The 12,287-nt window shown below is 42.3% G+C and overlaps 1 protein-coding gene across 4 annotated transcripts in view; it reads right to left on the bottom strand.

Annotated features, from left to right (window-relative positions):
* The window catches only part of DYNC1I1 (dynein cytoplasmic 1 intermediate chain 1), a 186,721-nt gene that overhangs the window by 76,109 nt on the left and 98,325 nt on the right, over window positions 1-12,287 (bottom strand). For all 4 annotated transcript variants that reach the window (XM_071429032.1, XM_071429036.1, XM_071429034.1 and 1 more), the window contains exon 7: window positions 8,175-8,264. In XM_071429032.1, coding sequence (XP_071285133.1) covers window positions 8,175-8,264 — 90 coding nt within the window. The remainder of the gene's footprint in view (window positions 1-8,174; window positions 8,265-12,287) is intronic.

Raw genomic sequence — 12,287 nt, 5'->3', positions numbered from 1 at the left:
CACCAAGCCATGGGCAAAGCTGCCCTGGGAGGGGTAGGGGCTGCCTTGGGCAGCAGTAAGAATAGAATGTCTCCCCCAAGATGAAGCTGCTTCTTTACATGTGCACAGAGTTGCTAAAGCTTTACTTCCAATATTTCCAGTTTGGCTCTTCATTTGAAAAATACTGTCTTTAAAGGATGCACCAGTGCAACGTCTCCATCAGTTTAATGACTTGTTGGTAAATTACAACTCAAATGTGAGCATCAGAGGGAATGAAAGTTGGGATGCTGCTGTTACTACAGTAAAAAAATCTGTTCTCAATTGCACTATCAGGGTCATGTTGATATTCTGGCAGTATTGTATATTGATTATGTATTTGCCCACATGCGCTTTTGAATCATCATTATGGTTCTATTTCACAACTGCTTGTATTTCAAGAAATGACATTAGTATCTTTACAGTTACTCCAAACCAACCTTGCAACTAGCCTAAATTCCCAACATAAAAAGCTCTGTTGACAGAGAATTTTGTTTCAAAATTATAATTAGGAACACAAACAACATATCATAAACAGATTTACTGCAAATCTAACAGAGACTCCTACGTAAGAGTTTAACAGGAGATCAAAGGTCTCCTGCATTTAGCTTTAAACTACAGATTTGAGGTGTTTACCTGTGAAAATGACCTTGCAGTCTCCGTAGGCCATATTGGGTTAAAACACTGGCAGCCAAAAAAGGGAATTGAGAGAACACCCACCATACAGCAAAGTTTAACTCCCAGCCCTGTCATACATATCTCAATGTTTAATTAAACAATGAGTGACACACTTTCAAGCTACAGCTTAAAATGATTTTTTAGTTTCTGTGCCATGCCACACAGCTTCTTTCAGTGATCAGGCAGATGTGGCCCTTGCTCTCCATCTGATTTTCCTGTGCTTCGCTGGATTCATGCACTCCAGCGCCCAGCTGGATGGGGCACGATGCCACCACCAGGCCTCGGGGCAGGAACGGGTGGAAGGGCACAGCAGCAGGCAGGAGGAATGACATGGTCATCACTCCTGCAGTACTCAGCTTCCCCTGTTCTCAGCATACCTGCTCTCAGAGGTGCTGTGGTTGGGAGAGGCTGCTTTCATCCCGCTTTCCCTCAAAATTTGCCTCAAGTGGTCAAAGTGTTAGCTCTGAAAGACAAAATCTCTGCACAACACCTGAACTAAACAGAGAGGGCAGGAGAAATGCAAAAGGTGGAGGAGCAATTTGGCCCTCAGGAGACAGAGCAGCTAAAAAGTTTAGCCTTTGATGGTGTCCTATGGCCTTGGCCCCATGTCTCCTACCAGCAGGTTAGTGGTCCCTGTGGAGCTCCACACATCCAGAGAATATTTGCATCCCTTCACATGGTCCCCCTGTGTAGCCGAGTGACAATTACCAAGGCAGGAGCACAATTTGCCCCTGAGTGCTTTACACAGAAGCAATGCATGTGAAAGAAAAGACTAGCAAGAAGTACAGCCTGACCTATTGCAGCATCCACTGCTGAACAGTAATTGGCACTGAGGGAACTCATCTGGCAAGGAAGGCTGTAATGAGGCAATATCCCATCGTCACCACTAAAGCATTGCTTTCCCAGAATCAAAGACAACAAGCATGACAATGCAGCAAAATGGCATGAAGAGGGGGAAAACAACTGCAAAGGCAACTGGAAAACTCGTGTTAAACTGCTGCAAATGGTAAAAATTATTTGCTAAATCAAATCCTCTCTACAGCTTGGAAATATAAATTTATTACTCGGCCATTTGCTGACTATAACTGCAAAGAAAATACAACCCAAAATTAATAGAAAGGGAAAAGGCAAAAAATAAACAACTTGGGAGCTGTGGAGCGCTCACAAGCAGTGGAGAAACAGATGATTGTAGTTCTACCTCAGCAAAATCTCCCTTGCAGTTAGCAATGATCTGTGGGAGGCCAGCAGTCTATTAAACCATCAGGAACACCTTGGCTAAAGTTTTTAGGGCATAAATCAGCTTACCTCATTCATCTGACTGACACACCAGATGCCCCCTGGCAATATTAAGCTTCATATTTTAGCCTTATTTTCTTCTTTCATTCGGCTGCCTCTGAAGTTTTATTTGAGGCAATCTCTTCTTACAAGAATGTTATCATTACTTTTTCCAGTGTAAAACATTGCTATAACTACTGTAAATACATGAAGTATAAGCAAAAAACCCAAACAGACAGGCTTGTTCTTTCAAATATGGAGGTTTTCTAACCATTTATCTTTCAGAGACATTCCCATTTTCTTCTTGTTCCTTCTCCCTGTCTGTCCATTACCTCAAATAAAATAAAAAGAACCTATGTAATTTTCTGCAATTTTTCTTCCTATCTGGGAGCTTACAGTGACTTTGATCTCAGCTTTCAAGAAACACAGGCTCTCTTTAAGGAAAACTGAGAAACATAAGTAGTTGATCAAAGTGTGTTTTGTTTTGTTTTGTCACAGAGACCTATGTGATGTGACAATATCTCCAGAAATTCCCTGTAAGAATACAGCATTTGTCTTCAAGTATCTGCTCTCCCTGGCATAAAACCCAAACCAACCACATCTAACCTTCTGTGCTGAACAAAGCCCAGCGCAGTGTGTAGCTTACCACTGCTAAAAGCTACGTGCTTATTGCCTGTAGTGCCATGAAAACTCCTGCAAAGAAAGCTCCACAGTCTGCTTTTGCTTTGACACCACAGCTTCCTAATGAACTGCTGTGCCTGTGCTGTGATCCCACCTGAAGGAGCTGAACCCACCTGTGGCCCTGCCCAGCTCATGCAGGAGGATCTGGGGTGCAGCCACCAAGTCCTGCCTGCCAGGAGCCCCGGGTGTCCCGTGTGTCCCTGAACCCACGGAGGCATGGATGGGACCCCGCAGCCAGCAGCAGCCTGCTCTGCAAGGGGCTGGGGCTGGGATGTCACCAACAGCTACCAAAGAGGCCCTGTGTCCATGCTAATGTATAATACTGCACAAAACAAAATGGAATTTACATTTAAAATTAAATTGCCGTACAGAGTAATATATGCACAGAGGGCACCACAGGGAAAGAAATTGTGAGGTGTATCTGTAATGAAAAATATTATATACTTGTGCTTGAACAGAAAGGTCTAGAATATGAAACAATAGTTGAACATGATGTGGAAACAACCAATTTACTCAAGACTTATTTACAAAAATAGGAATATTTTATCATTTCATGTGACTTAACGTAATCCTCAGAAATACCATATCTCACATCAGGTTCTTTGTCCATAAATTTCTTTGGGCAAAACAGAAAAAACCAAAAAAATTATATTAAAACATCTTCTTGAATTTTAGGAACAAAGATAAAATTGCTGCAGACTTGTTCTTATTCAGCAGAAGCATGTTTGTAGTAAATACAACATAAATAGTTGGGATAACAGTTCAGGAACAAATTTAGAAATATTCAAGTATCAGAATTTGAGTCTTCTCTCAAGGGAGTTAAAAAAACATTAAAAAAATAAAACAAAAAAACCCATCCCACATTTAAATAAATATAACAAAGATTCTCCTGGAATCTCAGCAATTCTAAAAACCTGACAAGAGAAATGAAAATTAAGTCCATTAAAGGAAAAAGAAAAAAAAAAAAAAAAAAAAAAAAAACAAACGAAAAGAAAAAGACCAAAAGGAGTAAGTGAATGAAAGAAAGGGCAAACTAATAAAAACAGTGAAGCAGGAAGCAGCCTTGTTATCAACCCAGAGATATAATGAGAGACAGAAGGAGATTATTAAAACCCCTTTAAGAGCTGTATTATTTCTTTCAGCATCTATTTAAATCCATGTAAACTTTACATGTGCTGACAATGGAGGATGGCTGAAAGGCACAGGGTGAGAACTGCAAGGTGTGAAGTGGCTCTCAGCAGCTTTCAGTCCTTGCCTGCCTGTGATCCTGTGATCCTCCTGTTTTTCTTGTGCTTAGCACTTTCATGTCAGGCTTGACAAATGCCATATCCTGCTTTGCTGTGTCCCCATACCATGGCTTCATATATGTCATGTCTTTGTTGTGCTGGCAAGCCCCTTCATGGCATAACCACTAAACATAAAAAGGAAGATTTCAAGCTTTATTTAGGGATTTTTTGATTTTGGAGTAGCAAGTTGCAGAGCCTTAAATTTGATACTGTGCCAGGCAGGGCTGTTCCCACTGCCTGTGCTTCTCCAGGGGCCATGCTGGACACCATCCCTGAGCATGCCTGAGCTGGCTGTAAGGATGGGTTGGCACACCTGAGCTCACTGTGGTGCTGGTGGCAGTGAAACCGTGGCATTTCTGGCCATGACAAACCTCACCACAACCTGTCTTGCTTTTCCAACACTGATGCCTGAGCTGTTGAGAGCGAAACCATCCCCACCAGCCCAGCCTGCTCTGTAGACACCTGAGCCCCATGCACAGAGCCAGGGCAAGAGCAGGGCACAACAGGTCTTTGGAGCTGCAGATCCCAGCCTTTCCCATCACAGTCTTTCATGCAAGTTTCTGTGGATATGCCCATGGCTTCAGATAAATGCAGGTTGAGGCCCACTTTTAAGACCAAGCCCGTCCCATTGTTCTTGTGGTTTCTGCTGACACAAAGAGGAGCCTTAGGTGGAGCTCCAGAGCTCTCTGGTGGTGGAAAACCCCATCCCACTTGATGCCACAGTTTGGAACCAGTCTCTTGTTTATGTGTTCAGGAGAGGCTGGGAACAGGCAGAGCCCAGCCCAGTTCAGCGTCAGGTATCCCACACTCGGTTCTTCCAAAAACCATGGGGAGAACAGAGACATGGGTGGCAACCAGAGACATGGGTGGCAACAGGCAGCCCCACAGAAGGAACACAAGGTGGTCCCAAGGCTTCATACACTCTAAGTGGTCAACGAGTCAGTTCTTCATCTCCCACTCCACTTTGGGGAGCTCGAGCTGTTCCTCTGCCCTTCACGCCTCCATGGCAGTGAAGTTCTGCAAGAGGTGCCATGCCAGACAGTGATGCTGGGACATGTCCAGAACCAGGGTCAGACCCTACAAACACCCATGGCTGCTGAATAATCCCACCAAACCCCACAGAGCAGCTCTGGGGTATGCAGGGGGAAGATGAGGAAATTAAGTATGCAATAAATGTCTGAAGAATTAAATTGAACTACCTATAAACCACATAGAAAAAAAATCCTGTTTCCTCTTAAAATACCATTAAAAAAATAGAGCACTCTTGTCCTGTTGGCTTGGAGAAAGGGAGACTGAACAGACTACATCCAAACTTTATTTTTTATCCTGACCAATTTTTGAGTTATATTCATGAAAAAATGCTCTGCCTTTCTCTCCTTGCACTTCTCTCTCCCATGGATTTTTTCTTAACACTCCTATAACTCAAAAAAGGCCATGCTGATTTTTTTTAATCTGTTAAAAAATGTGCTCCCTGAGCTGAAACCAAATTTCAGCCCAGAGCAAATTTTTACGGCTGGGTTATAAATCCCTGAAAAACAGGATTCATAATGGAAGTGCTGACACAGCCTTAACTACTATATAGCAGTGTGAATGGCGCCACTATAATGTCTATTAGAGATTCTTTAAAAAGTTTGCAAAATATTGTCTTGCCTTGCAGAGAAAAAGAAGCCAGAGTACTTAATGCCAACATAAACATGCTTTTAACCCATTATGTGCTAATTTGCAGAAAAGCTATTAATTCTGAGTAGGCACACAGAGTGCAGCACTGACAGGAAATGTTCTTCTAAACTCCTGTTTGACTTGTAACATGGTTTTAATCACTTCCATGAAACACAAACGATGGCTTCAAACTCTGAATGTTGCTCAGAACATGAGAAGGGTGATTACAACAGAGAGGAAAATGGGATTTTGTAGGCAAAAGGGCTAAAGCCAGCAGGGACAGAATGACACCAAACACTAAAAAATGGGCCTCCGTTCCTTGTCAGTTTGGGGACGATGGCTTCATCTGATTCACAGCATTTAATGCCTGTCAGCAGCTCACCACTATTTTATCTATCACAACACATACTACAGGTCAAGTTCACTTTCTATCAGGCAATGAGCATGTTTTCTTCTTCCTTGAACCCTGTAAGATGTTAGCACCTCACAAAGTCAGTTCTGCTGAAACGAGCTGTGCCTTGCTTTTACAGCCTGCAGTTGGTGTGCCTGAGACCAGTGCTAAACCAGCCCAGATGATCTACTGCTCCTGGGGGTCTGCTGGGCAGGGAAGGGGATCACTGCCCTCTGACTAAAGCACTGCAAAGAAATAAAAGTTGTTGGCAGTGGTGGCTGGCTAGCAAAGTACATAAAAGGCTAACTTGAAAGCCCATTAAAAAAGTAAAATAAATCAGTCCAGGGTTCTATTTTGATTTTTTTTCTTCTTCTCTTCTTGCAGGAGCTTGTGCTTTCTTCCCCTGTGTAAGCATTAGCATCAATTTCCTGTGGGAATAAATGGGTGGGGGATAAGCTCTAAGTTGAATACTACAGGGACATTCAGCAACCCAGGACAGTGCTTGTGCATGATGTGCAGTAGTAGAGGTTTTTATGGCTTTCTGCTGCCATCAGTAAGAGATACTGTGTTAGGTCCAGTGAGTGCAAAAGCCCATATGCAAGTTGACCTCACAGTTTTGAAAAGAAGAGTAATTTCCATGAAGAATGATGTTTTTCTACGTTGCCACATTTCTTGCTCATGTCCTCAGTGTTGCCTTTGCAGACTTGCCTGACTCCTGTTCCTGCTATCTGCACTGGTCCCCTCTGCCCATGGCATCAGTGGCTGGGGCCAGTGGAAGAAGCAGAATGATGAGGAGCAGGAGGACTTTTATCTCTCCACATTTCCACAAGGACCTAAACAAGCAATGAACACTACAGGATTTATTGCAGCAGTGATTTATGTGATGCTCTAAAGAGGGAAGAAAAATCAATTTATAATCAAAATAGCACGGCTGGTACTTCGGTGGGTGAGGATAGTAAATGTCGGCACTAGTGTACCAGATTAATCTTTTTTGGATACTGATGAAAAGATACCAGTCTCCCTGGATGAGAAATAAGCATTGGCTGCTGTATTCCCAGTTGAAGATTTCATGGGCTTCCATGTAAAATGGCTCCATATTTTTTCCCCTAGTGAGATTATCTTGGGAAAAACCAACGTCACAGAATTATCCTGGTAATGATCACCATAGCAAGAAACAACTTGGGCCCTACCCGAAGAAGTAAACTACCTTTCAAGAGGCTAAACAGAATTTTGAGCAGTCCTGTCAATACAAAAGTAAGAAATGCTGGAGAAGAAACCCATTTTCTTCCACCCTACAGCTGCTGCTATTTCAGTTCTTTTTCCCTACTCAACACAGGAGCGAGCATTGACTGTGGAAGGCATTGACACACTAGCATAGCCAATACCCTAGTAAATTTCTAGGCAAGGAAGACCAAATTTCACATCCTTCTTTTAATTTGAAAGCTAGGACAGGTCCAAGGAAAGGAAAAGAGGCACCAAGCACATCTTCCATGTCAGTGCTGACATGCATGACTTAAACAAGTGTCCCTTGTCTGCACCAGAAGCAAGTAGTAATCTGAATTTTTGTCTCTTGTAACGGTGCAGAACACCTCAATACAGAGTAATGGACAGAAGGGCTGGGCCAGTCTGGCTTCAGAAGGGCTTTTTAAGTTCCTTGAGGCAGTTCCCACAAAATGTTTTGATTTTGACAGAAGACATTTTTCAAGTGAAATCATTTTCTGCTGGAAGATTCCTGACTACCACTAGGTTTAACTTTGTTCCTCTGAAGCAGGCAGGCAGTTATGGGCTCCAAGTGTCTCTGAAGACCAACAAACTTTATAGAGCTGCTGGAATGCCTGGCATTCCCATTTCAAATCTTTCACGTAAGCAGGGTACTGGAGCCAGAGGACAAATTAGTACCAGTACTGGGATCCAAGAATCCCTACTTCATTTTCAAATTATAAGGACATGCAGGACATTCTGCTAAACAGCTCAAGCCTCATGCCTTTCACAATCTTCTCAGGCCTACCAGCTGGGTCTCTGGGATACAATTTTCTGCTTTTATGCCATTCATATGGTTTTGAATCATTAAAACTGGTGACTGTTTCAATTTCAGTGTTCTCAATAGTGAAAACTACTTATGAGAGTAGTTACTGGCAGAATCCTATCCTTTAAACATCTAACATCATCCTTTTCATTTTTTAAAGTACCTTCTTTCACTTCCTGCTTCTGGTCTTGATTTTCTGTCTCTAAGTCATCCTGTGTTTTTGGCTCCACCATTTCTTCATCATCTTCATCCTCTAAAAAAAAGAAAAAAAAAGGAAGAAAAAGATTTGTTAGATTCTCCTCCTTAAGGGACCTGGAAATTGTCTGACTTCTTTACAATTATAAAATGGTAAGGCAAAGTGCCCAATACATGGAACATGTACATTTATGCTCAGAGTGACACTCTTAGACATTTCCCCCCTGACTGCAAGATAATCTGCTCACACAGGGCACCTGCCACTTCTGCTCCCCATAACTTCCCCTCTCAGATGTCAACTGAATATCTCCCTGACCTCGGATATGACTTCTTGGATGGCAAGAGGACAGATACAAATACCTTTCAGCCTGGCAGCTATTCCACAGCTGGGACACCTGCTATCCAGATACCTCATTTCCAATTCAATTCTCACCAGATTAATTTGTCTTTTGACCTACAGGAATAGGTTAAACAGAAAACTGACCTCAGGTCAGATGCCACTAGCAAGGAAACAAGCATGGCACAGTTCTGAAAAGTCATCGCCATCAGCTGGGGGAATATAGCAACCAAAAGTGGCATTTGGAGCTTAGGAACCATTCTTGCATTAATACAAATTTAATGAACACTAAAATTTGACACATGTCAGTTACTACTGCCAGATGTTTTAATGACCTTTCCTGACCTATGCAAATGCATCACTCCCTCCCCCTCTCTCCCCACACTCACATGTTCTCATTTTATTCAGGAGGGTAAACCATTCATTCCTTGATGTTTCTCTGAAGTTACAAGGGTTCTGATTGTCCAGACCAGAACATAATACAAGCAGAGCTGAAAAGACAGTGATGCACCAAAATGGCTCAGAGTCTACCTAGCCCTCATTACTTGTTACCAGCTTGTTACAGCAATGTGATCCATTTTTCCTGTGCTCAGGGCTGGCACCCAACCCACTCACACTTTTGAGAGGATAAAGACACACAGCTTTCTAGATTTTGCGAACTATGAGGAATGAAAATAGAGCTATTCTTAAAAGTATTTAACAATTAGGATGAGTAAATGCACGGGCTATGGAGGAATTATTTTGCAGTTATTTTGGAGCTTGACATACCACCAAGGCATAGCCAGCATCACTGGTGCCCTGTATTGGTCCAGGGCACAAGAGACCACATGTTGTCCTGGCCCTGGGGCATTCAGCCATCAGGAGAACACTGGAGTTTCTCTGGGGCTTTCTGAGCATCCTGCTGTCACCATACAGTTCCTCATGTCATGGTGTTTCTCTAGGCAGACTTCCTGCTCTAACCTGCCATGTTAATGAGGAAAACATATCATGCTTCTCCAGCTAGTTGGTTACTGGCACCTTCTGCTGTGAAGGCTGGCTGTAATGAGTCCTGGCTTCTTGTGAGATGCTGGTGCTGACAGGTTGCATTCAACCAACAGGAACATGCAGCTGTATTTTGTTTTCAATAACGTAATAGGCACCGTACGGTTCCCACCACACTGCCTACCCTAGGACTTCTCCCAGAAGCCCAGAGGGGACATGTTGCTAGCTGCCATATGGGCCATTAACTTAAGAGCTGGACTCAATGATCTTTGTGGGTCCCTTCCAGACTCAGAATATTCTGTGACTCTGTGATTCTGCAGTCTCTTGGCTGGAGATCATGTCTCAGGCACATACTGTAAGGAGGTGTCTCAGCATGGACAGATGTGCTTTTCCCTATTGGTAAAATGAGGAAATCTTGGCATAAAATTTGCTATCACTCCCCTTACTGCTAGTGACTGCAGTGGGGAGAAAGGGAAAGCTCATCTCCCCAGCCACCAGGGAGGAGGGATAACCATGTGCTTCCCAGGCTGGAAAGGGAGGAGGAATCCAGCATGGATAAAGAGGCATTTCCAGAATTTAAAGCACTACTAATGAATGCCATTCCCTTGTCAGGGATTTGTCAGACCATGGAACCTGAGGTGGAAAAAAAGGTAGGGTACTCACAATGCCTCCCTTTGGTGCCTACTTTTCCCTAGGTATCCTATACAGAAGGACTAAGGACGAGCTTTTAGAGAGCAAGCCAGGGCGGTTCAGTTTGGCAGGGTAAATACATTGCTCTGTCCACTGGCTGAAAGACAGATAGCATCCAGCACAGTCAGCAGAGAGCTGGTGAGAAGAGCTCTCCAGCTGTACACACACAGGAGGGGTAAAAAAGTTCCTTCTGCCATTGGTCTGTGGTGCTAGGGGAGATGGGGATGCATGGAAGAAAGGCACTCCCAGTTTCAAAGAACAGGAGAGAAGTGTGAGTGCCTGGTGCAGCAGGGAGTGAATACTCTGCCAGCCTCAAGAGCCATGCACACACAGATAGGATCACAATGCTGTACAGATATATACACACAGACAGAATTATGGTAGATACTAATAAAACCAGCTCCTACAAAAGTTTTGTGAGTCTTGCATTAATGGTTTCCATTCCCTAAAGCACCAACTTTTGGAACTGGCTGTTTAAATATGGATTTTTGCTTCCATTTTTATCCTGTTTCTAACCTTCCAGCTTGTGCAGGGAAGTTTCAGAAGGTGAAGGGTTTGAGAAAATTTTCAGGCAGCAAACAAAAACTACACCAATATTCAACTGAAATAGTTGGGATTTTTAAGGCTTCTTGCAATGCTTTTTAATGCTTCGCTTGCAATTTGGTAATGGATAGGGATCATACAGCAAATTTAGAACTTGAGATTTAGTATCAGGTTTTCAGGTTAAAGTGAAGCAAAGTTATCCCTGTTTCTAGAAGTCCTTGATCCCTCTGATTTTGGGCATCGAATTATTTGTTTGTCTATAGTCCTTTCCTGCTTCTAGTGCAGTGTAGGGATAAATGGAAGCAAGTAAAGGTTATTAAAACACATCATGCCTTTTTCCAAGAGCAGAAATATCAAAATAGTTTTACTGAGAAAGCAGTGCAAGAGTTTTTAGAGATTAGACACAGTTTAGATGTCCTTATTTATTTACAGAGAAATGTATACACATACACAGAGAAACTCAGCTAAAAGAATGATAGGGTTGTGAGTCAAATGCTAAAATCTTAGCAAATGCCAGAATTTGGATTGTCTGGGCACGATTAGCTCCTTTCCCCTCCCCACATGTAGGCATGATGACATAATTCTGGAATTTCCTCCCTCTTGAGTGGTTGGCTTCATTTTCTGGGTGCTCAGCAAGAGACACCTGGGGTCTGAAATGCAGAAGTGCTGAAAGCTGAAGTCAACTGGCACTGTGCTTTGAGTGGAGAAAGTCTTAGGGAAATTCTACACATGCAAAGGCTGCCACAGCTCCCTTTTCCAGCTTTCACTGAAAGTTGTCATTCTGACATTTTTGTCCTTTCTTCCCCTGTGCTTAAGTGCTTATGCAAGATGGCAATAATATTGTAAAAAAAAATAAATAGAATTCTCACCCTGCGTAGATGTTTTGCAGAGACATGTTCATCAGGATTTGTGGCATATTATGATGCTGTTGAGGAAGCAACAGCAAAACTAAACCTTGAAAGTGGATTAATGTTTTTTCTGTGTTCAGTGTAATACTTTGATCATGTGCACTAATGTGAGATCTGAGGCCAGAGCACTCAACGGAATAAGATAAAAAGCAGAAATGTTAAAAAACTGTTCCCTTACTGATTGGCTGAAGCAAGAATCTGTTAAGGAAAAAAGCCTCCAAATGTTATCATGCAATTAAAATTGTATCATCCTACAGATTGAAGAGGGCTAATCAAGAATGCCTAAGAAATCTGCATTCTGGACTACCCAATGTTGCTTGGCTTTGCAACCTAAATGTTTATTTGACATTTTATATATATATATCTATATATATATATATATATATATATATATATATATAACTCTATATATCTATATATATTTGTATCTCACACTATTTAATACCAATGTATGCATCCTCACACATGTTCACAGTACATACATTTGCTTTTGTTAAGTATGGTCATGCATTTGTGCATTTGACTGCACATACATACATTAAGAATAATGGGAAATACTTCAGCATTCATTTTCCTGTGTTTTATTTAAAGGTGGCAAAGATAGCATTTACTGTACATTTAC

Source organism: Agelaius tricolor, unplaced genomic scaffold (assembly GCF_023055355.1).
Source record: "Agelaius tricolor isolate 1412-34295 unplaced genomic scaffold, bAgeTri1.0.p SCAF_6, whole genome shotgun sequence".
Taxonomy (NCBI): domain Eukaryota; kingdom Metazoa; phylum Chordata; class Aves; order Passeriformes; family Icteridae; genus Agelaius; species Agelaius tricolor.
Note: the sequence above shows the minus strand (reverse complement) of the source record. Positions and strands in the feature narration are given on the sequence as shown.